Source organism: Tachyglossus aculeatus, chromosome 6 (genome assembly GCF_015852505.1).
Source record: "Tachyglossus aculeatus isolate mTacAcu1 chromosome 6, mTacAcu1.pri, whole genome shotgun sequence".
Taxonomy (NCBI): Eukaryota; Metazoa; Chordata; class Mammalia; order Monotremata; family Tachyglossidae; genus Tachyglossus; species Tachyglossus aculeatus.
In genome coordinates, this window is record NC_052071.1 from 58,554,211 (window position 1) to 58,581,898 (window position 27,688).

At 45.6% G+C, this 27,688-nt stretch overlaps 1 protein-coding gene across 1 annotated transcript in view; it reads left to right on the plus strand.

Annotated features, from left to right (window-relative positions):
* Positions 1-2,932: 2,932 nt before the first annotated feature.
* Positions 2,933-27,688, plus strand: part of CHM (CHM Rab escort protein) — a 125,395-nt gene continuing 100,639 nt past the window's right edge. Inside the window, exons 1-2 of the mRNA XM_038747921.1 lie at positions 2,933-2,983; positions 15,357-15,423. Of these exons, the coding sequence (XP_038603849.1) occupies positions 2,935-2,983; positions 15,357-15,423 (116 nt within the window). The 5' untranslated portion in view covers positions 2,933-2,934. The remainder of the gene's footprint in view (positions 2,984-15,356; positions 15,424-27,688) is intronic.

Sequence of the window (27,688 nt, forward strand, 5' to 3'; positions counted from 1 at the left end):
TTTTATTTTGTTATGTTTTCTTTTGTTGTCTGTCTCCCCCTTCTATTAATTAATTCATTAATTCATTCATTCAATCGTATTTATTGAACGCTGACTATGTGCAGAGCACTGTGCCCGTGAGTCTGTGAGCCTGTTGTTGGGTAGGGACCGTCTCTATATGTTGCCGACTTGTACTTCCCAAGCGCTTAGTACAGTGCTTTGCACACAGTCAGCGCTCAATAAATACGATTGAATTGAATGAATGAATACAGATTTATTACTCTATTTTACTTGTACATATTTGCTATTCAGATTTATTACTCTATTTTACTTGCATATATTTACTATTCTATTTATTTTATTTTGTTAATATGTTTTGTTTTGTTGTCTGTCTCCCCCTTCTAGCCTGTGAGCCCGCTGTTGGGTAGGGACCGTCTCTCTACGTTGCCGACTTGTCCTTCCCAAGCGCTTAGTCCAGTGCTCTGCACACAGTAAGCGCTCAATAATTACAGATTTATTACTCTATTTATTTTACTTGTACATATAAATTAGGGAAGCAGCATGGCTCAGTGGAAAGAGCATGGGCTTTGGAGTCAGAGGTCATGGGTTCGAATCCCGCTCCGCCACATGTCTGCTGTGTGACCTTGGGCAAGTCACTTCAATTCTCTGAGCCTCAGTTCCCTCATCTGTAAAATGGGGATGAAGACTGTGAGCCCCCCATGGGACAACCTGATCACCTTGTTTCCCCCTCAGCGCTTAGAACAGTGCTTTGCACATAGTAAGCGCTTAACAAATGCTATTATTATTATTATTATATTTACTATTCAGATTTATTTTATTTTGTTAATATGTTTTCTTTGGTTGTCCGTCTCCCCCTTCTAGCCTGTGAGCCCGTTGTTGGGTAGGGACCGTCTCTATATATGTGGCCGACTTGTACTTCCCAAGCGCTTAGTCCAGTGCTCCGCACACAGTATTCATTCATTCATATTTATTGAGCGCTTACTGTGTGCGGAGCACCGGACTAAGCGCTTGGGAAGTCCAAGTTGGCAACATAGAGAGACGGTCCCTACCCAAAAGTGGGCTCACAGTCTAGAAGGGGGAGACAGAGAACAAAACAAAGCACATTAACAAAATAAAATCAATAGAATAAATATGTACAGGTAAAATAAACACGTACAAACATATATACATATATATATACATATATACAGGACATATATACAGGGTAGGGACTGTCTCTCTATGTGGCCGACTTGTACTTCCCAAGCACTTAGTCCAGTGCTCTGCACACAGTATCCATTCATTCATTCATTCAACCGTATTTATTGAGCGCTTACTGTGTGCAGAGCACTGCACTAAGCGCTTGGGAAGTACAAGCTGAAAACATAGAGAGACGGTCCCTACCCAACAGCGGGCTCACAGGCTAGAAGGGGGAGACAGACAACAAAACAAAACATATTAACAAAATAAAATAAATAGAATAGTACATATGTACAAGTAAAATAAATAGTGTAATAAGTACGTACAAGTAAAATAAACAGAGTAATAAATCTGTATTCATTCAAGTCAATCGTATTTATCGAGGGCTGACTGCGTGCAGACGACGAAACAAAACGTATTAACAAAATAAAATGAATAGAATAAATATGTACAGGTAAAATAAATAGAGTAATAAACACATACAAATCTACATACACATATACAGGACATATATACAGCGTAGGGACCGTCTCTCTATGTGGCCCACTTCTACTTCCCAAGCGCTTAGTCCAGTGCTCTGCACACAGTATCCATTCATTCATTCATTCAATCGTATTTATTGAGCGCTTACTGTGTGCAGAGCACTGCACTAAGCGCTTGGGAAGTCCAAGTTGGCAACATAGAGAGACAGTCCCTACCCATCAACGGGCTCACGGTCTTAAAGGGGGGAGACAGAGAACAAAACAAAACACATTAACAATATAAAAGAAATAGAATAAATATGTACAGGTAAAATCAATAGAGTAATAAATACGTACAAACATATATACATATATACAGGACATAAATACAGGGTAGGGACCGTCTCTCTATGTGGCCCACTTGTCCTTCCCAAGTGCTCAGTCTGGTGCTCCGCGCACAGTAAGCGCTCAATAAATACAATCGAATGAATGAATGATTCATCATCATCATCATCATCAATCGTATTTACTGAGCGCTTACTGTGTGCAGAGCACTGGACTAAGCGCTTGGGAAGTACAAATTGGCAACATCTGGAGACAGTCCCTACCCAACAGTGGGCTCCCAGTCTAAAAGGGGGAGACAGAGAACAAAACCAAACATACTGACAAAATAAAATAAATAGAATAGATATGTACAAGTAAAATAAATAAATAGAGTAATAAATATGTACAAACATATATACATCTATACAGGTGATTGAATGATTGACTGAATGAATGAATGAATGAATGAATGAAATGCTTCCCGTGACCTCTCTCTCTCTAGGTGGGCGACTTGTCCTTCCCAAGCGCTCAGCCCAGCGCTCCGCACACAGTAAGCGCTCAATAAATACGATGGAATGAATGAATGATTGAACGAATGAATGAATGAAACGCTTCCCGTGACCTCCCTGCCGGGGTCCTAGGGGAACTACGACTCCCAGCAGGCCCCGCGCCCCCCCGCGAACTACGACTCCCAGCGGGCCCCGCGCCGATCCCCGCCGCCGCCGCCGGGAACTACGACTCCCAGCGGGCCCCGCGCCCGCTCACTGCCGCCGCGGAGCACTGCGACTCCCAGCGTGCCCCGCGCCCACCCCCCCGCCCCCGCCTCCGAGCACTACAACTCCCAGCGTGCCCCGCGCCCGCCCCCCGCCCCCGGCGCGCACTCCAAGTCCCGGCGTGCCCCGCGCGCGCCCTCCCGCCCGCCGTCCCTCCCTCCCTCCCTCCCTCCCTCCCTCCCGCCCGGGCCTCGGCGATGGCGTGCGGCCTCCCGCCCGACTTGCAGCTGATCGTCGTTGGCACCGGTAGGTGCGCACCCCCCCAACTGTAATAACAGCGGCACCGTGTCGCCAGCGCTCACTATGTGTGCGAAGCTCTCTTCGAAGCGCCGCTCACCTCGCCCTCCCCCCTTTCCTCCCCCCCTTCCCTCCTTCCTCCTCTCCTTTCCCTCCCTCCTTCTCCCTCCTCTTCCCTCCCCTCCATCCTCTTCCCCGTCCACTCCCCCTCCTCTTCCCTCCCTCCCCCCTTCCCTCCCTCCTCCCCTCCCCTCCCCTCCCTCCCTCCTTCCCTCCGTCCTCCCCTCCCTCCTCTTCCTCCTTCTCCCCTCCCTCCTCTTCCCCGTCTTCCCTTCCCTCCTCTTCCCCGCCCACTCCTCCCCTCCTTCCTCCTTCCTCCCCTCCCTCTTCCTCCCCTCCCTCTTCCTCCCCTCCCTCTTCCTCCCCTCCCTCTTCCTCCCCTCCCTCTTCCTCCCCTCCCTCCTCTTCCCCTCCCTCCTCTTCCCCTCCCTCTTCCTCCCCTCCCTCCTCTTCCCCTCCCTCCTCTTCCCCTCCCTCCTCTTCCCCTCCCTCCTCCTCCCCTTCCTCCTCCTCCCCTCCCCTTCCTTCTCCCCTCCCTCCTCTTCCCTGTCCTCCCCTCCGTCTCTTCCTTGTCCTCCCCTCCCTCCTCTTCCTTATCCTCCCCCCTCCTCTTCCTTGTCCTCCCCTCCCTCCTCTTCCTTATCCTCCCTCCTCTTCCCTGTCCTCCCCTCCCTCTCTTCCGTGTTCTCCCCTCCCTCCTCTTCCTTATCCTCCCCCCTCCTCTTCCTTGTCCTTCCCTCCCTCCCTTCTTTCTTTCCTTTTCTCCTTCCCTCCCTCCCTCCCTCCCTTCCCTCTTTCCCTCCCTCCCTTTCTTCCCCCCCTCCCCTCCTTCCTTCCTTCCCTCCCCTCCTTCCATCCTTCTTCTCCTCCTTCCTTCTCTCCCTCCCCTCCCCCCCCCTCCTTCCTTCCCTCCCCTCCCTTCCTCCCCTCCTTCCTTCCCTCTCTCCTACCTTTCTTCTCTCCCTCTCCTCCATCCTTCCCTCCCTTCCCTCCCTCCCTCCCTTCCTTCCCTCCCTCCCTCCCCCCCTTCCCTCCCCCCTTCCCAGTGTACTCTGCTGGGCCGAGAGGGAGGGCAGGAAGAACGTTAATCCATCGATCACTCCTACCTATGGGGCACTTACTGTGGGCAGAACATTGTATTAAGCGCTTGGGAGAGTGAAGGGTTTGGAGAACCGGCTTCCAATCCCCTGGCCCGCCCTGTGACCTTGGGCAAGGTTGTTCACCTCGCCATCTGTTTCCCCATCTGTAAATTGGAAGGCCAAATGACTCGACCTAGGTGAGCATAATGTGGACACAGAATCAGGAGGACCGATTCTCTGGAGAATCAATCAGTCAAGCGTATTTATTGAGCACTTACTGTGTGCAGAGCACTGTACTAAGCGCTTGGGAAGTACAAGTTGGCAACATAGAGAGATGGTCCCTACCCAACAGTGGGCAGACACTCATGCGAGGAAAAGTCCAGGGAAAACGTGGATAGAGACCGGAACGACGATAACGGAAGAACCGGGAGAAGGGTTACGGATTTTAGCAGAAGACGGGACCTTCTGGACAAAATGTAATCGGAAAAGACTCCACGGCACTTGATGATAATAATAAAATGGGGTTTAGTTCCCTACCTCTCTATACCTCTACCCTCTAGTAATTGAGGAGCCATAAGTGCTTAGTACAGTGCTCTGCACACAGTAAGCGCTCAATAAATACGATTGAATGAATCCTCTGCCACTTACCTGCTGTGTGACCTTGGGCAAGTCAGTCCACTTCTCTGGGCCTCAATTCCCTCACCTGTCAAAATGGGGATTGAGTCTGTGAGCCCCATATGTGATAGGGACTGTGCCCAACCCGATTTGCTTATATCCACTCCTGTGCTTGGTACAGTGCATGGCACACAGAGAGCGCTTAACAAGTACCATCATTATTACTATTCAGTCAGTCCTATTTATTGAGCGCTTACTGTGTGCAGAGCACTGTGCTAAGCATTTGGGAGAGTACAGTGGAACAGTAAACAGCCCAGCCCAAAACAAGCTTGCAGTCCGGAGGGGAGGCCTGGGCTCTTCCCACCATTCATTCATTCAGTCAGTCGTATTTATTGAGCGCTGACTGTGTGCAGAGCACTGTACTAAGCGCTTGGGAAGTACAAGTTGGCAACATAGAGAGACGGTCCCTATCCGACAGTGGGCTCACCAGGCCTCCCCCACTTCTCTCGGCTTCAAGGCTGTCCATCCATCCCCTTGCCCCCTCCTACCTACCATCCCAGCCCGCACCCTCCGCTCCTCTGCCACCGCTCACCTCCTCACTGGGCCTCGTTCTCGCCCGTCCCGCCGTCGACCCCCGGCCCCCATCCTCCCCCTGGCCCGGAATGCCCTCCCTCCGCACATCCGCCCAGCTAGCTGTCTTCCTCCCTTCATTCATTCATTCAATCATATTTATTGAGCACTTACTGTGTGCAGAGCACTGTACTAAGCGCTTGGAAAGTACAGGTCAGCAGCAGCGGAGGCAGTCCCTGCCCAAAACGAGCTCACCGTCTAGAAGATCTGCTAACTCTATTCCTGTCTCCTACTGCTTACTAAGTGCCAAGCACTGTAGTAAGCGCTGGGCTAGACACAGGTTAGTCAGGTAGGACCCAGTCCTTGTCCCCCACGGGGCTCACAGTCTAAGTAGGAAGAAGAATATCACCTTGATTTATAGTAATACAAAATTGTCTAAAATGAAAATTTAAACATACTGTTGGCATTACTAACCTTCTTCATTTTGGGTGTCATCAAATTCACAAATACCGAAGGCACTTCCTGACATAGGTCTTCGTAATATTGCAGAATACCCTTGAAACACAGCTCGTGTGCAGAGCACTGTATTAAGCTTACTTCCATTCATTCATTCAGTCGTATTTATTGAGCGCTTACCGTGTGCGGAGCACTGTACTAAGCTTACTTCCATTCATTCATTCAATCGTATTTATTGAGCGCGTACCGTGTGCGGAGTACTGTACTAAGCTTACTTCCATTCATTCATTCAGTCGTATTTATTGAGCGCTTACCGTATGCAGGGCACTGTACTAAGCTTACTTCCATTCATTCATTCAATTGTATTTATTGAGCGCTTACTGTGTGCAGAGCACTGTACTAAGCATACTTCCATTTATTTATATGGATATATGTATATGTGTTTGTACATATTTATTACTCTATTTATTTTACTTGTACATATCTATTCTATTTATTTTATTTTGTTAGTACGTTTGATTTTGTTCTCTGTCTCCCCCTTTTAGACTGTGAGCCCACTGTTGGGTGGGGACTGTCTCTGTATGTTGCCAACTTGGACTTCCCAAGCGCTTAGTACAGTGCTCTGCACACAGTAAGCGCTCAATAAATACAACTGATTGATTCATTCATTCAATCGTATTCATTGAGCGCTTACCGTGTGCAGAGCACTGTACTAAGCTTACTTTCATTCATTCATTCATTCAATCGTATTTATTGAGCGCTTACTGTGTGCGGAGCACTGTACTAAGCGCTTGGGAAGTAGAGGTCGGCAACATATAGAGATGGACAGCGGGCTCACAGTCTAGGAGGGGGAGACAGACAACAAAACAAAACATGTGGACAGGTGTCAAGTCGTCAGAACAAATAGAATTAAAGCTGAATGCACATCATTAACAAAATAAATAGAATAGTAAATATGTACAAGTTAAATAAATGGAGTGATAAATCGGTGCAAACATATATACAGGTGCTGTGGGGAGGGGAAGGAGGTAGGGCCGGGGGGGGGGGGGGGGGGGGGGGGGGGGGGGGGGATGTGAGCCTGCTGTTGGGTAGGGACCGTCTCTATGTGTTGCCGACTTGTACTTCCCAAGCGCTTAGTCCAGTGCTCTGCACACAGTAAGCGCTCAATAAATACGATTGATTGATTGATTGATTGATGGGGAGGAGGAGAGGGAAAAGGGGGCTCAGTCTTGGAGACTTGAAGTCAGACGAAGTTCAGAAACCTGGGTTTTCTAAAGCCTGACAGGGAATGAATTCCTTCTGGCTAGTTCCTCTTCTCTCATCCTCAGAAGTCAATCCTTTGGGTCCCTGCCCAGAAGGAGCTTCCACTCAGTGTTAGTTCAGTCAGTCAATCAATCAACCATATTTAAGCGCTTAGTCCAGTGCTCTGCACACAGTAACCGCTCAATAAATACGATTGAATGAATGAATGGATCGCTTACTGCGTGCAGAGCACTGTACTAAGCACTTGGGAAACTACAGTAATAATAATAATAATAATAGTAATGGCATTTATTAAGCGCTTACTATGTGCAAAGCACTGTTCTAAGCGCTGGGGAGGTTACAAGGTGATCAGGTTGTCCCTGGTGGGGCTCACAGCCTTAATCCCCATTTTACAATTGAGGTAACTGATGCCCAGAGAAGTGAAGTGACTTGCCCAAAGTCACACAGCTGACAATTGGCAGAGCTGGGATTTGAACCCATGACCTCTGATTCCAATTTATTTATTTTACTTGTACCTATCCTATTTATTTTATTTGTTACTATGTTTGGTTTTGTTCTCTGTCTCCCTCTTTTAGACTGTGAGCCCACTGTTGGGTAGGGACTGTCTCTATATGTTGCCAACTTGGACTTCCCAAGTGCTTAGTACAGTGCTCTGCACACAGTAAGTGCTCAGTAAATACGATTGATTGATTTCCTACTGAGCCGCACTGCTTCTCAGTAGAACAGGCACATTCCCTGACCACAGTGAGGTTACAGTCTAGAGCGGGAGGCAGACATTAATATAGATAATTGATTACCAATTTAATATATAAATATGCTATACGAATAAATATAAATATGTAATTACGCATAATTTAAAGATATGGACCTAAGTGCTGTTGGGTGGGGGTGGGGGGGGGGGTGGGGGCAAATATCAAAGTCCCAAAGGTCACAGATCCAGGTGCATAGACAATACAGAAGGAAGATTGTCTCTATCTGTTGCCGAATGGTACTTTCCAAGCGCTTAGTACAGTGCTCTGCACACAGTAAGCGCTCAATAAATACGATTGATTGATTGATTGCTGTGCACAAAGTAAGCGCTCAGTAAATATGATTGAGTGAATGCAAATGAGCCGGGGAAAAGAGGGCTTAATTGGGGAAGGCCTCTTGGAGGAGATGTGGTCGAGAAGCAGCGTGGCTCAGTGGAAAGAGCCCGGGCTTGGGAGTCAGAGGTCATGGGTTCTAATCCTGGCTCCACCACTTATTAGCTGTGTGACTTTGGGTAAGTCACTTCACTTCTCTGTGCCTCGGTTACCTCATCTGGAAAATGGGGATTAAGACTACGAGCCCCATGTGGGACAACCTGATTACCTTGTCTCTCCCCCAGCACTTAGAAAAGTGCTTGGCACAAAGTAAGCACTTAACAAATACCAAAATTGTTGTTATTATTACTTAGTAATTCATTCAATTGTGTTTGATCGCTTGCTCTGTGCAGTGCACTGTACTAAGCGCTTGGGAGAGTACAGTACAAGAACAAATAGACACATTCCCGACCACTTCTGGCCAAGCTAGCTCTCTTCCTCCCTTCAAGGCCCTACTGAGAGGTCACCTCCTCCAGGAGGCCTTCCCACACTGAGGCCCCTCCTTCCTCTCCCCCTCCTTCCCCTCCCCACAGCACCTGTTTATATGTATATATGTTTGTATGTATTTATTACTCTATTTTATTTGTACATATTTATTCTATTTATTTTATTTTGTTAATATGTTTTGTTGTCTTCTCTGTCTCCCCCTTCTAGACTGTGAGCCCGCTGTTGGGTAGGGACCGTCTCTAGATGTTGCCAACTTGGACTTCCCAAGCGCTCAGTGCAGTGCTCTGCACCCAGGAAGTGCTCAATAAATACGATTGAATGAATTCCCTAGAATTTAGCAGGCCAGTCAGTCCATTTGTTGATTGATTCATTCATTCATTCAGTCATATTTATTGAGCGCTTACTGCGTGCAGAACACTGTACTAAGCGCTTGGGAAGTACAAGTCGGCAACATATAGAGATGGTCCCTACCCAACAGCGGGCTCACAGTCTAGAAGGGGGAGACAGACAACAAAACAAAACGTATTAATAAAATAAATAGAATAAATACATGCAAGTCAAATAAATAGAGTAATAAATATGTACAAACATATATACAGGTGCTGTGGGAAGGGGAAGGAGGTAAGGCAGGTGGGGGGATGGGCACTGTACTAAGCACTTGGGAGAGTACCGTAATGCTAGTCAATCAATCAATCAATGTCGTATTTATTGAGCGCTTACTGTGTGCAGAGCACTGTACTAAGCGCTTGGGAAGTACAAGTTGGCAACATCTAGAGACAGTCCCTACCCAACAGTGGGCTCACAGTCTAAAAGTCGACACACTCCCTGCTTGAGGAGCTCACAGCTTAGCGATAGGTCATTTCCTTTGTAGCCACAGAAGAATAATAACAACGATAATGATAATGGTGGTGTTTAAGTGTTTCCTACGTGCCAAGCGCTGTACTGAGTGCTGGGACAGCCGCAAGATCATCAGGCGCCACTGTAGATCCACTACCAGAGCTATCGCGGATAAGAGAGCGGGGCTTCTTGGGAGAGATGTGTCCGGGGTGTCACTGTGGGTCGGAAACGACTCGACGGCATAAGACAAGACGAGACGTGGCTCACAGTTTTAAGTAATCAGTCAGTCGATCAAGAAGGAAGCCTTCTTTGAATCCTCAGGAAGGAGCCTCAGGATTCAAAGTCGACCAGAAAAATCGGGGCCAAAGAGGTACCAGCTACATTTCCCCAGCGAACTAAGAATTAGCCTCTCGTCCTCGTTCTTTTCCTTTTTTTTTTTTTGTTTTTTAAAGCACCACTGAAGAGGAAACTCACGAGATGAACTGTGAAAGTAGGTGGGGATTTACGACAAAAGACCAACACAAGCAAGAACGCTAGAGTGTAAAGTGACTTTCTGGCCCTAATTTTATAGTGCCATTTTATGACGGCTGTTGGAAAGGGATCTAAATATTCAATATTCAACTGAACACCCTTGGTTTCGTCAGGCAGTGAGTTTTGCGACGTTAATGCCGTGCGGAAGGTCTCTGTCTGGGGCTGCTTAAGTTACAAAATAAAGGATGTGTCTTTCTAAAAGCCAGTTGTGGAGCGAGTTTTTGCTTGCCCGTGATTCTAATTTTTTTTTTTCCTAAAAAGAAGTTATTCTTTACAAAGGCGGTCACAGTAAATTTTCGAGTTCCCTGCAATTTTCTTTCCCTTCTGGTCTTCCCCGGTTATAAATAACACATGAAATGACTTTCAAGGTAGAAAGCAGGAATCCATTTTGAAACGTTCTATAAAATAAAGAGTGATTTATGGTTTCATATGATTTTGGCTGAAAGCACTCGGGCTTTGCCAGGTCATCAGAGTCCTGTCAGGGGAATCTATTATTTATTGTTCGATATGCCGGGAGTGGTGTAAGTACTTTATTCCATGTTTATCTTATGTAAGGGTAGTGTTTGGGGAAAATCAATTCCGGGTACTAATATAGTTTTAAAAATAGATCACGGAAAACTAACCTAAATATTATAGTTGGGAATTATAAAGGCGAACCTCCAGGATTCGGATTTAAAAGGAATTTTGAAAAATGGACATCCGAGGGTGTCGTTCCGCCGAATATTTTCGTCAGGGTGGACAAATATCGACTTCATCATCTATTTTCTGCCCTGATTTTTCTGTTTTTTTTCAGTTTTAGGCTCCGGCCCCTCGATTTTCTACAAATAATGCGTTGAGAGGATTTTTGGGAGAAAAATCTGGGCCGGGCAAGTTGGCCACATAATCTCCCAGCCCCCTCCCGAGCTTCTGAAATGTTATTTCTTCAGGGTTAACAGAACTCCCTCAGAAAGCAGAGCTGCGGAGTGCGCGTGTGTGTCGGGGGGCCCTTACCCAAAAAAACTAATATTTGCTTGTGGCGAAAAAATAAAAAAACGAGGCCGAGACAGTCAAGTCAATCTTCCTGGGTAAAACTCGTCATTCTCCCGATTCGCCAAATTCTTGCATCCTTGAAAGGAGTCAACTGGTTCGTTTTCCCCCCAGCTCCGGCCTCCCGTAGCCAAGTTTTAGTGCCACAGAGAGGGATATTATTTGCTTCGAAGGTGGGTTATTTATACGCGATATGACGCTCTTCTGGTTAGCGTTCTTTCAGGACAGGACTCTTGAATTTTAACGTGGGCGTTACTTACCGTGTGGCTCTCTCACTTCAGGCAGCAAAGTTTAGCTTGGCTTTAGCTCGCCCCTTCCCTTCCCTTTGAAGGATTTTGACCGATTTCGGTTGAAGGATTAAAGCCCTCTTGAATTTAGCATTCGGCAGTGACATCTATTTAACATAGCACAGGGGGCTGTTTTTTGCCGAATGTAATGTGAAAGCTTACATTTTGACCATTAAGGACTATATTTACCTCTGGGCGCTATCATTCCTGCTGCATCTTTTACCTCACTATTTGGTCGCGTCGCCTCTATGGGTTTTTTAATCCCTGTTTTGGATTTTTTTTTAAATATATTTTTACTGCCCGAGTCAATTTTTGGGGATCTTGGGAAAGCCCAGGTTCTTTTAATACATCCGATCGGGAAACAATATTCCCCTTTTGGGCTCTTTCGTCAAACACTCTGGTTTCGTGGAACCGTGTTTTTGTGTTTAAGGGGGCTTCCTGGGGGCCCCCCAGCATTTAGGTACAGATTCTGGAACTGTTTTTTTCCTCACGTGTAATGTATTCGTATGTAATGGTAGTAATAGTAATGATGGAATTTATTAAGCGCTTACTATGTGCAAAGCACTGTTATAAGCGCTGGGGAGGTGACGAGGTGATCAGGTTGTCCCACGGGGGGCTCACAGCCTTAATCCCCATTTTACAGATGAGGGAACTGAGGCCCAGAGAAGCTAAGTGACTTGCCCAAAGTCACACAGCTGACAATTAATGTCCGTGTTCCCTCTCTAGACCATAAGCCCCTGACGGGCAGGGAACACATGTGCCAATTCCACTGTATCATACTCTCCTCTATTGTATGGTAAGCGCTTAATCATCATCATCAATCGTATTTATTGAGCGCTTACTGTGTGCAGAGCACTGTACTAAGCGCTTGGGAAGTACAAGTTGGCAACGTATAGAGACAGTCCCTACCCAGCAGTGGGCTCACAGTCTAAAAGGGGGAGACAGAGAACAAAACCAAACATACTAACAAATAAAATAAATAGAATAGATATGTACAAGTAAAATAAATAAATAAATAAATAATAAATTAATAAATATGATTGAATGAATGAATACTCTCCCACACGCTAAGTATAGTGTTCAGCACACAACGCTCAATAAGTACCAGTGATTGATTGATTTTTTCCCTGTTCCCTGCCCTTCTTCTCCGCCTCCGGCCCACCACCGGGAAACTTCCCATCACTGGATTTTATTTCCAATACGGTGGACATCTACATAGACCCAACCTTCAAAAGTTCCAGCCTAGCTGCAGCTCACTGGTGAAAACAAAGCTGAATCAATCAATCAATCAATCGTATTTATTGAGCGCTTACTGTGTGCAGAGCACTGTACTAAGCGCTTGGGAAGTACAAGTTGGCAACATATAGAGACAGTCCCAACCCAACAGTGGGTCTACTTACGTTTGAAATCTTAGAGAGATTTATTTCCAAATACTAGATTTTAAATGATTTGTATTTAAAAAATATTTAATACTAATTTAAAAGTGTTGAATTATTTACCGTAGGTGGGTGTTTTTCGTTGTTCTGTTTCTTTTTAGCCGAGACTGGCATATACCTAATGCGCTAACTAAAATCAGGGCCTTCTGAAGTGGCTTATGCTGGAGTTTATCAGTGAAAGCAGTTGAATATGGCTTTTAGTGTGGTTTTTTTAGACATATTTCAGTTGGCTCGGTGTAGTAATAATAATAATGGTGATATTTGTCAAGCACTTACTATGGGCAAAGCATTGACCTACGCACTGGGGTATTGCCAGATAATCAGATCAGACCCAGTCCCTGTCCCACACAGAGCTCCCGGACTAGTGAGATGATAATAATAATAATAGTAATAATAATAATAATAATAATGGCATTTGTTAAGTGCTTACTCTGTGCAAAGCACTGTTCTAAGCGCTGGGGGGGGGATACAAGGTGGTCAGGTTGTCCCACGGGGGGCTCACAGTCTTCATCCCCATTTTACAGAAGAGGGAACTGAGACTCAGAGAAGTTAAGTGACTTGCCCAAGGTCACACAGCAGACAGGTGGCATAGCCGGGATTCGAACGCATGACTTCTGACTCCCGAGCCCGGGCTCTTTCCACTGAGCCACGGGAGATGGAGAGCAGGTGTTAAATTTCCATTTTACAGATGAGGAAACTGAGGCAGAGGAAACAAAGTGACTTGCCCAAGATCACACAGCAGGCAAATAGCAGAGCCGAGATTAGAACCTGGGTCCTCTGACTCCCAAGCCCACGCTCTTTTAGACTGTGAGCCCACTGTTGGGTAGGGACTGTCTCTATATGTTGCCAATTTGTACTTCCCAAGCGCTTAGTACAGTGCTCCGCACATGGTAAGCGCTCAATAAATACGATTGATGATGATGATGATGCTCATAAGCGTCCTCTTTTACAGTGCACTGTGCTAAACCACCTGGGAAAGGCAGAACAGAGAACTGATACATTCATTTATTCATTCATTCAATCGTATTTATTGAGCGCTTACTGTGTGCAAAGCACCGTACTAAGCGCTTACGTTCTCTGCAAACAAGGATTTTGCACACTATTGTGGTGCACTCCCACGTCCCCGAATAGAAATGAGACCGGTAGTATAGAAAAATCTTTCTATTATTTGATGATTGTGGCTCAGCGTCAAGAGCCCGAACTTGGGAGTCAGAAGTCATGGGTTCTAATCCCGGCTCCGCCACTTGTCAGCTGGGTGACTTTGGACAAGTCAACTTCTCTGTGCCTCAGTTACCTCAGTTAAAATAGGGATTAAGACTGTGGGTCCCATATGGAACAACCTGATTACCGTGTATCCCCCCCAGTGCTTAGAACAGTGCTAGGCGCGTAGTAAGCATTTAAGAAATACCATCATCATTAGTATTATTATGTTCATTCATTCATTCATTCAATCGTATTTACTGAGCGCTTACTGTGCGCAGAGCACTGTACTAAGCGCTTGGAAAGTACAAGTTGGCAACATATAGAGACGGTCCCTACCCAACAGCCGGCTCACAGCCAAGAACTGTATTAAGTCTTTCAAATGTCTGGTTTATAGAATCAACTTTGATCTAACAGACTCAACTCTTTATTTTCTCCCAGGGGAAAAATTCCCAGATTTTTCAGTGTGTTTCACTGTAGTAAAACAACCCCACTACATGGTTGCACTTTTTGTATTTGGGTGAGAGGAAGCCGTGTCCCGTCAGTGGGAATATAAACCTTTTCAATGAAAAAGTGACAGAAAAGTTCTGGAGGCCGCGTCCCGTCAGTGGGAATATAAACCTTTTAAATGAAAAAGTGACGGAAAAGTTCTGGAGGAATATGATGCTCCCAATTCTTGGCTATTAGATATTCTTGGGAAACTTGGATTGGAAAAAAAAAATCCTCCAGGTAAGTATTATGGTACTACTTCCTAGAGGAAGAATGAATGCATTATTTACTGTTCTGGTTTGACCTAATTTGTACTACTACTACTAATAATAATGATGGCATTTATTAAGCGCTTACTATGTGCAAAGCACTGTTCTAAGCACTGGGGAGATTACAAGGTGATCAGGTTGTCCCACGGGGGCTCACATTCTTAATCCCCATTTTTTTTTACACATGAGGTAACTGAGGCCCAGAGAAGTTAAGTGACTTGTCCAAAGTCACACAGCTGGCAATCGGCAGAGCTGGGATTTGAACCCCTGACCTCCGTCTCCAAAGCCCATGCTCTTCCCACTGAGCCACGCTGCTTACTATTAACAATAATGGGAATAAAATGTAACAGGAATTCTGTTCTTTTCAAACCTCTCAATGAACAAAATTAGGTCAGGCCGTCGCAGCTCCAAACAGAGGAAATGTTTAGCTTCCCCTGTTCTGAGGCCGGTGGAAATCGTGATGGTGAAAAGATCTGCAGTGATCCTTCATTTTTTTTTTTCTTTAACCTTAATATGATAATGAATTTTCAGTTTCTACTTGGCTGTTCACGGGAATCGTCTCAATGGAGCAGGATAAGAAAATATGACCCCCGTTTTTGAACGCTGTGACTGAGGCCTATTGCTAACTTGAAGTGTCTGTGTAATTAAGCATTGCACTTGGAAAGGTAAAGTTTCTCCCGGCTCTGTTTCCCACAGGCTTGCCCGAGTCCATCATAGCAGCCGCGTGCTCCAGGAGTGGGCAGAGGGTCCTTCATGTCGATTCGTAAGTATAGGCCACCCCCTTGTGTGATTCCCACCGGTAATAATAATAACTGTGGTTTTTAAGTCATTATTTGCCAGGCGCGCTGGGGAAGATCCGAGGTAATCAGGTTGGATACCGTCCCTGTCCCACGTGGGGCTCGCAGTCTCTCCATCCCCGTTTTACGGATGAGGTAACCGAGGCACAGCGAAGTGACTTGCCCAAGGTCACACGGCAGACAAGCAGCAGAGCCGGGATTCGAACCTGCCTGAGCTGCCGTGGAACGGAAGGGTGTTGGTGATTATTTTTTCCCCCCCTTTTAAAAACGGGGAGCTTCCTTCTGCCAAAAGAAAAGCAACACAATCTAGTGGATAGTTTGTACTTCCCAAGCGCTTAGTACAGTGCTCTGCACATAGTAAGCGCTCAATAAATGCGATTGATGATGATGATGATGATAAAGCATGGGCTTAGAGTCAGGGGCCCTGGGGTCTAAACCCGCCTCTGCCGTTTGTCCGCTCTCTCGGGCAAATCACTTCTCTGTGCCTTAGTTTCCTCCTCTGTAAAATAGAGATGAAATCGGACTCCCTCGAACTCAAACTGAGTTCTCTAAATGGGACCGGGACGGTGTTCTGCCTAACCATCTTGTAAATCCCCCTGTGCTCAGTATAGTACTTCATTCATTCATTCATTCATTCATTCGTATTTATTGAGCGCTGACTGTGTGCAGAGCACTGTACTAAGCGCTTGGGAAGTACAAGTTGGCAACATAGAGAGACGGTCCCTACTCAACAGTGGGCTCACAGTCTAGAAGGGGGAGTTAGAGAACAAAACAAAACATATTAACAAATGAACAAAATAAAATAAATAGAATAAATATGTACAAATAAAATAGAGCAATAAATACGTACAAATATATATATGTATGTATATATATGTATGTATGTATATATATGTATGTGTATATATATACATATATATATATCACATAGTAAATAGGTAACAAATACTGTTTTTTTTTAAAAAAAGACAAATGTTCAGTGTTCTGTTCTTCCGAAGGGTAGAAACCTCAGTTGCGTTTGTGGATAAACCAAATATGTCATACTTCACCTCCTGTGTCCTGGCTTTCTTAGAATTCCCAAACCCCCTACTCCCCAGGGATCAGAGGGTTTTTCAGCTACCGGGGGGCTTTTCAAAGGTTGCCATTTATATTTCTTGCTCTCTGTCTCTCGGGCCAACTCTAAAACTGGGAGGCATTGATTTTAAAATGGAGTTCTTTTAAGAATCCTCTAGTTCTTTGAGAAGAAATATAGATCTTCTGAAATACCTCTGCTCACCATAGGCTCCTTTTACCTTGTCCAGTTAATAATAATTATGGTATTTGTTAAGCACTTTAATCTGTGCCAAACACTGTTCATTCATTCATTCAGTCGTGTTTATTGAGCGCTTACTGTGTGCAGAGCACTGTACTAAGCGCTTGGGAAGTACAAGTTGGCAACATAGAGAGACGGGCCCTACCCAACGGCGGGCTCACAGTCTAAAAGGTTGTAAAGCGCTGGGGTAAATACAAGATAATCGGGTTGTCCCACATGGGGCTCAAAGTCTCAATCCCCATTTTACAGAGGAGGTAACTGAGACACAGAGCAGTTAAGTGACTCGCCCAAGGTCACACAGCAGACAGGTGGTGGAACCGGGATTAGAACCCACGACCTCTGACTCGCAAGCCCGGGCTCTTGCCGCTGCTCGTCTTATAGGATGCATGGATGAATGAGTGAGTCAATCAATCAATCAATCAATCATATTTATTGAGCGCTTACTGTGTGCAGAGCACTGTACTAAGCGCTTGGGAAGTACAAGTCGGCAACCCATAGAGACGGTCCCTACCCAACAGCGGGCTCACAGTCTAGAAGGGGGAGACAGAGAACAAAACCAGACATACTGACAAAATAAAATAAATAAAATAGATATGTACAAGAGTCAGAGAAACAGGATGGCTTAGTAGATGAAGCCCAGGCCTGGGAGTTAGAAAGACCCGGATTCTAATCCCAGCTCCACCGCTTGTCTGCTGTGTGACCTTGGGCAAGTCACTTCTCTGGGCCTCAGTTGCCTCATCTGTAAAATGGGGACTGAGACTGTGAGCCCCATTTGGGACAGGGACTGTGTCCAACTTGATTACCTTGTATTCATTCATTCAATCGTCTTTATTGAGCACTTACTGTGTGCAGAGCACTGGACTAAGCGCTTGGGTAGTCCAAGTTGGCAACATATAGAGACGGTCCCTACCCAACAGTGGGCTTACAGTCTAGAAGGGGGAGACAGAGAACAAAACCAAACATACTAACAAAATAAAATAAATAGAATAGATATGTACAAGTAAAATAAATAAATAGAGTAATAAATATGTACAAACATATATACAGGTCCCAGCGCTTAGAACAGTGCTTGGCACATAGTAAGCACTTAATACCATCATTATTATTATTAGACAGATCTGGGTTCTGTCCTGGCTCCAGCACTTGTCTGCTGTGTGACCTTGGGCAAGTCACTTCCCTGTGCCTCATTTCCCTCATCTTTAAAATGGGGATTAAGACTGTGAGCCCCATGTGGGACAGGGACTGTGTCCAACTTGATTACCTTGTATTCATTCATTCATTCATTCAATCGTCTTTATTGAGCACTTACTGTGTGCAGAGCACTGTACTAAACGTTTGGGAAGTCCAAGTTGGCAACATATAGAGACGGTCCCTACCCAACAGTGGGCTCACAGTCTAGAAGGGGGAGACAAGAACAAAACAAAACATATTAGCAAAATAAAATAAGTAGAATAAATATGTGCAAGTAAAATAAATAAATAGAGTAATAAATAAGTACAAACATATATACAGGTCCCAGTGGTTAGAACAGTGCTTGGCACATAGTAAGTGCTTAACAAATACCATCATTATTATTATTAGGTGGACCTGGATTCTATCCTGGCTCCATCACTTGTCTGCTGTATGACCTTGGGCAAGTCACTTCTCTTCCCTATGCCTCAGTCCCCTCATCTTTAAAATGGGGATTAGGACCGTGAGCCCCATGTGGGACAGGGACTGTGTCCACCTGATAATAATAATAATAATAATGATAGCATTTATTAAGCACTTACTATGTGCAAAGCACTGTTCTAAGCCCTGGGGAGGTTACAAGGTGATCAGGTTGTCCCACAGGGGGCTCACAGTCTTAATCCCCATTTTCCAGATGAGGGCACTGAGGCCCAGAGGAGTGAAGTGACTTGCCCAGAGTCACCCAGCTGACAAGTGGCGGAGCCGGGATTTGAACCCACGACCGCTGACTCCAAAGCCCGGGCTCTTTCCACTGAGCCACGCTGCTTCTCTTGTTGACCTTGTTGACCTGATGACCTTGTATCTACCCCAGTGCTTAGAGCAGTGCTTGACTCATAAAAGCACTTAACAGATGCCACGTCATTATCATAGAGGGGAAAGGGAAAAAGTTTTCGGTGCGGGCAGGGAATGTGTCTGTTCATTGTTCTGTTGTATTTTCCCTAGAGCTTAATACAGGGCTTTGCTCACAGGAAGCGTTCAATAAATACAATTCTCTGTCTCCCCCTTTTAGACTGTGAGCCCGCTGTTGGGTAGGGACCGTCTCTAGATGTTGCCAACTTGGACTTCCCAAGCGCTTAGTACAGTGCTCTGCACACAGTAAGCGCTCAATAAATACAATTGAATGAATGAATTAATGTGCCAGCACTGCTCTATTTATTTTACTTGTACATATTTATTCTATTTATTTTATTTTGTTAATAGGTTTTGGTGTCTGTCTCCCCCTTCTAGACTGTGAGCCCGCTGTTGGGTAGGGACCGTCTCTATGTGTTGCCGACTTGTACTTCCCAAGCGCTTAGTACAGTGCTCTGCACACAGTAAGCGCTCAATAAATACGATTGATTGATTGATTGCACACAGTAAGCGCTCAATAAATACAACTGAATGAAAGAATGAACAGAATTGATTGTCACATTCCCTTCCCACAACGAACTTACAGTCCAGAGGAACGACTCATTCGATTTTGGCCTGTCATGGAATACAGTGTCTTGCACAGAAACGGGGAAGGGGAGGGAAGTAAAGAAGTGCCAAACCCACAGGCCAAATTGGAGTTATTTACATTCATCTCCCCGTTTCATTACCTTGTGGAGATGGACTTATTACTTTTAATCTGCAACCATTATTTGCATTTATCATGATCAACCCCACAGCTGATGATGGTTGATGGTTCCAAAGTGGCCCATTATAAGATACTAAGTACGATCCCGTTGATTTATAAACACTATCCAACCAACACCACCAACAGCAGCTCATCTTATCCAAAATAGTCACTTCCTTGCCGGGTCGCCATAAATTCCTCCCGGCAGATTTTAAAACTAAAGTTAGCTTCTGCCAAACTGTAATTGAAGGGGCTCTATTTCTACATGCCGGCGATCTGTCTCAATAAATGTAAAATCTGTGGTTCTTTGCAGAGCGCTACATTTACTGTAGATATTAATGAGCTGTTGACATGTGAAATTTCAAGGATAGATGTTAAGTGGTTTAGAAAAGTAATTTGCAGTTCAGAACGGGAGGTTGGCATTCCGTTGAAACTTGAAGTGAACAGAATCTGGTTTAGGGAATTTTTTTTTTTTTTTGGATTGTTTAACGGAATTTGTTAAGTGCTTACTATGTGCCAGGCACTGTACTAAATGCTGGAGTAGATACAAGATCATCAGGTGGAACACAAGTCCATTGGACTCTGTCTTAATCCCCATTTTGTAGGTGAGGTAGCTGAGGTACAGAAAAGTTAAGTGACTTGCACAGGGTCAAACCGCAGACAAGTGGCGGCGCAGGATTAGAACCCAAGTCCTTTGACCAAGTCCTGTTGAGTGCTCACCTCCTCCAGGAGGCCTTCCCACACTGAGCCCCCTTTTTCCTCTCCTCCTCCCCCTCCCCCCCGCCCTACCTCCTTCCCCTCCCCACAGCACCTGTATAGACGTTTGTACAGATTTATTACTCTATTTATTTTACTTGTACATATTTACTATTCTATTTATTTTGCTAATGATGTGTATCTAGCTTTATTTTTATTTATTCTGGTGACTTGACACCCGTCCACATGTCTTGTTTCGTTGTCTGTCTCCCCCTTCTAGACTGTGAGCCCGTTGTCGGGTAGGAACCGTCTCTATTTGTTGCCAACTTGGACTTCTCAAGCGCTTAATACAGTGCTCCGGACACAGTAAGCGCTCAATAAGTATGATTGAATGAATGAATGACCACCAGGGCCAGGCGCTTTCCATTGGGTCAGGCTGCTTCTCAGTTCCTATTGTGTGCACAAATATCCCTCTTTAATCTAGAGTCTCACAATGTACATATTATTATTCTTATGGTATTGATTAAGCGTGGCTTAGTGGAAAGAGCACGGACTTAACAAATGCCATTATTATTATTATTATTATTATTATTATTATTATTATTATTTTTAAAGCGCTTGTGTGCAAAGCACTGTTCTAAGCGCTGGGGGGATACAAGGTGATCAGGTTACCCCACGGGGGGCTCACAGTCTGAATCCCCATTTTACAGATGAGGGAACTGAGGCACAGAGAAGTTGAGTGACTTGCCCAAAGTCGCACAGCTGACGAGTGGCAGAGCCGGGATTAGAACCCAGGACCCCTGCCTCCCAAGCCCGGGCTCTTTCCACTGAGCCACGCTGCTTCTCAACATTTGTATATATTCATGTGTTTGTGCTTCCTCGTGAATAATCGTTCCACTCTGGCCTCTTTTAGTTGGAGCCCAAATGCTTGAATTTGGGGGGTGAGAAGCCGAAGTAACACTCCAAGCCTTCTCCTGAGTTTTAAACGTTCATCATCATCATCATCAATCGTATTTATTGAGCGCTTACTATGTGCAGAGCACTGTACTAAGCGCTTCAGGTCTTCTCCTGCCTTTCCGATTACGAAAAGAGTTTTCATCTTTAAGGTTCTTCCCGGCTCATTATACGAGGCCTCTATCGGTTCACTCATCTGGGCCCCAGATAATAATAATCATAATAATGTTGGCATTTGTTAGGCGCTTACTATGTGCAAAGCACCGTTCTAAGCGCTGGGGAGGTTACCAGGTGATCAGGTTGTCCGCCGGGGGGCTCACAATCTTAATCCCCATTTTACAGATGAGGTAACTGAGGCACAGAGAAGTTAATAATAATAATAATAATGGTGGCATTTATTAAGCGCTTACTATGTGCAAAGCACCGTTCTAAGCGCTGGGGAGGTTACAAGGTGATCAGGTTGTCCCACGGGGGGCTCACAGTCTCAATCCCCATTTTACAGATGAGGTAACTGAGGCACAGAGAAGTTAATAATAATAATGATGGCATTTATTAAGCGCTTACTATGTGCAAAGCACCGTTCTAAGCGCTGGGGAGGTTTCAAGGTGATCAGGTTGTCCCATGGGGGACTCACAGTCTCAATCCCCATTTTACAGATGAAGTAACTGAGGCACAGAGAAGTTAATAATAATAATAATAATAATAATAATGATGGCATTTATTAAGCGCTTACTATGTGCAAAGCACCGTTCTAAGCGCTGGGGAGGTTACAAGGTGATCAGGCTGTCCCCCCGGGGGCTCACAGTCTCAATCCCCATTTTCCAGATGAGGGAACTGAGGCCCAGAGAAGTGAAGTGACTTGCCCAAAGTCACCCAGCCGACAGTTGGCGGAGCCGGGATTTGAACCCGTGACCTCTGACTCCAAAGCCCGGGCTCTTTCCGTTGAGCCACGCTGCTTCTCTAGATCTCCGCAAGAGCCCAGCGCACGGACACGCACCGGAGAGAGAATCAATCAATCAATCAATCAATCAATCGTATTTATTGAGCGCTTACTGTGTGCAGAGCACTGTACTAAGTGCTTGGGAAGTACAAGTTGGCAACACATAGAGACAGTCCCTACCCAACAGCGGGATCACAGTCTAAAAGAGAACAAAAAGAGCTCACTGTAGCTGCCGGAGGCAGATTCCCAGAGAAGCAGCATGGCTCAATGGAAAGAGCCCGGGCTTTGGAGTCAGAGGTCATGGGTTCAAATCCCGGCACCGCCACTTAGCTGTGTGACTTTGGGCAAGTCACTTCACTTCCCTGGGCCTCCGTTCCCTCGTCTGGAAAATGGGGATGAAGACTGTGAGCCCCGCATGGGACACCCTGATTACCTTGTATCTCCCCCAGCGCTTATAACAGTGTTTGGCACATAGTAAGTGCTTAACAAATACCAACATTATTATTATTATTATAATTTACGTTTGGCTTCAGACCCGACGTCCCCATTTCGAGTCCATCAGTCGTCTCGTGGGGATTTGTTCTCCGCCCCGATGGAGCCAGTTTGAAGGCTGCCAGTTCATTCATTCAATCGTATTTATTGAGCGCTTACTGTGTGCAGAGCACTGTACTAAGCAGTTGGGAATTGGCGGAGGGAAAAGGCCTGTTGGTTTTGATGTGGAGGAATTCGGAGAAGCTCTCCCGACCGATAATAACGATGGTATTTGCTAAGCGCATACTGTGTGCAAAGCACTGTTCTAAGCGCCGGGGAGATTACAAGGTGATCAGGTTGTCCCACCGGGGGCTCAAAGTTTTAATCCCCATTTTACAGATGAGGTCACTGAGGCCCAGAGAAGCCAAGTGACTTGCCCAAGGTCTCACAGCCGACAGTTTTAGACTGTGAGCCCACTGTTGGGTAGGGACTGTCTCTGTGTGATGCCAGTTTGTACTTCCCAAGCGCTTAGTACAGTGCTCTGCACATAGTAAGCGCTCAATAAATACGATTGATTGATTGATTGATTGACAGTTGGCGGAGCCGGGATTTGAACCCGTGACCTCTGACTCCAAAGCCCGGGCACTTTCCACTGAGCCACGCTGCTTCTCTGTTGGGAACGCCCTCCCATCCTTGTTGGTAACTGTTGAGTTTGGGACCCACCTCCCCGGATTGATTTTTTTTTTTTTAAATGGTATTTGTTAAGCGCTTACTATGTTCCAGGGACAGTACTAAGCTCTGGGGTCTCCTTCTTCAATGCTGTCGAGTCGTTTCCAACCCATAGCCACTCCATCATCATCATCATCAATCGTATTTATTGAGTGCTTACTGTGTGCAGAGCACTGTACTAAGCGCTTGGGAAGTCCAAGTTGGCAACATATAGAGACGGTCCCTACCCAACAGTGGGCTCACGGTCTAAAAGGGGGAGACGGAGAACAAAACCAAACATACTAACAAAATAAAAATTTTTATTTTTATTATTTATGTCCACTCCATGGACATAGGCTCTTCAGAATGTCCCATCTTCTGTCATCATCATCAAGCGTATTTATTGAGCGCTTACTGTGTGCAGAGCACTGTACTAAGCGCTTGGGAAGCACAAGCTGGCAACATATAGAGACAGTCCCTACCCAACAGTGGACTCAAAGTCCGTCCTAAGGTCGTTCTCCACGTGTCTGCTGTGTGACCTTGGGCAAGTCGCTTCACTTCTCTGAGCCTCAGTTCCCTCATCTGTAAAATGGGGAGGAAGACTGTGAGCCCCACATGGGATGACTTGATCACCTTGTATCCCCCCCAGCGCTTAGAACGGTGCTCTGCACATAGTAAGCGCTTAACAAATGCCATCATCATCATCATCATCATCATCTCCATATTACAGGTGAGGTAACTGAAGCCCAGAGAAGTGAAATGACTTGCCTAAGGTCACCCGGCAGGCAAGTGGCGGAGCCGGAATTAGAACCCAGGTCCTGACTGCCGAGCCCGGTCCCTATCCACTAGGCCACACTGCTTCTGTAAGTGTGTTTTAAGCTGGTGTTCACTTGGAGGAAAACTTAGTCTTTTCTCCATTTTGCTCATTCCACAGCGCAGTGAGTTATTTTCCCGTAAGTCTGTAAAACCCCAGAAAAACCCTGAAGCAGCGTGGCTTAGTGGAAAAGAGCCCGGGCTTTGGAGTCAGAGGTCATGGGTTCAAATCCTGGCTCCGCCACTTGTGAGCTGTGTGACTTTGGGCAAGTCACTTCACTTCTCTGGGCCTCAGTTCCCTCATCTGGAAAATGGGGATGAAGACTGTGAGCCCCCCGTGGGACAACCTCATCACCTTGTATCCCCCCAGCGCTTAGAACAGTGCTGTGCGCATAGTAAGCGCTTAATAAATGCCATCATTAAATACCGACCGATCCCCAAATCCCCTGGAGGAGCCCTCTTGGGAGCCGCTTGACCAGGCCACTGGGAGGAAAGGAGCCTTTTCATTCATTCATTCATTCATTCATTCATTCGATCGTATTTATTGAGCGCTCACTGTGTGCAGAGCATTCATTCGTCGAGCGCTCACCTCCTCCAGGAGGCCTTCTCAGACTGAGCTCTCATTTTTCTCTCCTCCTTCCCCTCCCCGCAGCACCTGTATAGATGTTTGTACAGATTTATTACTCTATTTATTTTACTTGGACATATTTTACTATTCTATTTATTTTCTTAATGCTGTGCATCTAGCCTTATCTCTGTTAATTCTGATGACGTGACACCCGTCCCTATGTTTTGTTTTGTTGTCTGTCTCCCCCTTTTAGACTGTGAGCCCACTGTTGGGTAGGGACCGTCTCTATATGTTGCCAATTTGTACTTCCCAAGCGCTTAGTACAGTGCTCTGCACATAGTAAGCGCTCAATAAATACGATTGATGATGATGATGATGATATGTTGCCGACTTGTACTTCCCAAGCGCTTCGTACAGTGCTCTGCACATAATAAGCGCTCAATAAATACGACTGATGATGATGATGATATGTTGCCGACGTGTACTTCCCAAGCGCTTCGTACAGTGCTCTGCACACAGTAAGCGCTCAATAAATACGATTGATGATGATGAGTAAGCCCCAATAAATACGTTGAATGAATGAATGAATAGCAAAGCACTTAATAACTGGTATTGTTAAACGTTTACTATGTGCTAAGCGCCGTTCTAAGCACTGGGGTAGGTATAAGGTAATTAAGTTGGACATAGCCCTTGTCGAACATTGGGCTTCAATCAATCAATCAATCGATCGTATTTATTGAGCGCTTACTGTGTGCAGAGCACTGTACTAAGCGCTTGGGAAGTCCAAGTTGGCAACATATAGAGACAGTCCCTACCCAACAGTGGGCTCACAGTCTAAAAGGGGGAGACAGAGAACAAAACCAAGCATACTAACAAAATAAAATAAATAGAATAGATATGGACAAGTAAAATAAATAAATAATAATAATAATGATGGCATTTGTTAAGCGCTTACTATGTGCAAAGCACTGTTCTAAGCGAGTAATAGCTCACAGTAAGTGCTTAACAAACACCATTACTATTATATGAGAAGCAGCATTGCGCAGTGGTTAGGACGCGGGCCTGGGCCCCAGAAGGTTGTGGGTTCTAATCCTGGCCCTGCCACTTGTCTGCTGCGTGACCTTGGACAAGTCACTTCACTTCTCTATGCCTCAGTGACCTCATCCGTAAAATGAGGACTGAGACTGTGAGCCCCATGTGGGCCAGGGATTGTGCCCAACCTGATTTGCTTGTGTCCACCCCAGCGCTTAGTACAGTGCCTGGCACAGAGTAAGCGCTTAACAAGTACCCCAAATATTATTATTATTAATAGGCAACACAGTTAATATATTTCGCCAGCCATTTTGGTTTAGTGCGTATGTGCCATTCCATTACTGTGATCGGCGGTGAATAAATACTGGAGAAGCAGCGTGGCTCAGTGGAAAGAGCCCGGGCTTTGGAGTCAGAGGTCACAGGTTCAAATCCCGGCACCGCCAACTGTCAGCTGAGTGACTTCGGGCAAGTCACTTAACTTCTCTGGGCCCCAGTTCCCTCATCTGGAAAATGGGGATTAAGAATGTGAGCCCCGCGTAGGACAACCTGATCACCTTGTATCTACCCCAGCGCTTAGAACAGCGCCTTGCACGTTGTAAGCCCTTAAGAAATACCACCATTATTATAGTTATTATTATTCTTTGTGCCTCAGTTCCCTCATCTGTAAAATGGGGGTTAAGACTGTGAGCCCCCCGTGGGACAACCTGATCACCTTGTAACCTCCCCAGTGCTTCGAACAGTGTTTTGCACGTAGTAGGTGCTTAATAAATGCCATTATTATAATTAAATACCCCACCAGGCCGTTTGAAGTGGCTTCTTCAGCCAGTTAATCGATGTCGGTCTCCCTCCCTCCAGACTTTGAGCCCCGGGTGGGACGGGAAATGCGTGTGACCTGATTAACTCCTGACTTCCCCAGTGCTTGGTTCAGTGCCTGGCAAAGAGTAAGCACATTTTACTATTTAATTTAATAATAATGATGGCGTTTGTTGAGTGCTCGCTATGTGCAAAGCACTGTTCTAAGCGCCGGGTGGGACAGGTTCTCCATCTGTGTCTTAGATTCCCAAATATTTGTCTCTTGTACTAGTTTGGTTCTAAGAAAATCGACTTGAGGCAACGAACAAATCTTCATTTGGTAAGACAGAATCACCAGGCCTCACTCGCAACTTATATATTATGAGCTCATCATGTACACTTTGTTAATGATGTGCATATAGCTATAATTCTATTTGTTCTGACGATTTTGACACCTGTCTACATGTTTTGTTTTGTGTCTCCCCGTTCTAGACTGTGAGCCCGTTGTCGGGCAGGGACTGCCTCTATATGTTGCCGACTTGTACTTCCCAAGCGCTTAGTCCAGTGCTCTGCACGCAGTAAGCGCTCAATAAAGACGATTGAATGAATGAATGAATGAACTTGACAAACACCAAGGAAAAAAACCCGGAAAAGCTTCCTCAGTCCGGACCCTTGGAGCCCGCTTCGGTCGGCCAAGCCGCAATCTGAAAGCCAGGCCGCCTTTTTCGCGTACTTAATTGGACGAGTTGGCCAGGTGGTAAGGTTCAGAACAAGTCGGAAAGAAAAATTTAAAAACGGAAGAGATGCCAAAGTACTTCAGGTTGATGCCTAGCCACTGTAGGAGTGTGCTAATCTTGGGCTTTATACTGAGCGTCTTTGGGGTGAGGTGTAAGGACAAAGCACAGCACCTGTGTATATGTTTGTACAGATTTATTACTCTATTTTACTTGTACATTAATAAGTGCCATCATCATTATTATTATTATATTTACTATTCTATTTATTTTGTTAATGATGTGCATCTACCTTGATTTCTATTTATTCTGATGACTTGACACCTGTCCGCACGTTTTGTTTCGTTGTCTGTCTCCCCCTTCTAGACTGTGAGCCCACTGTTGGGT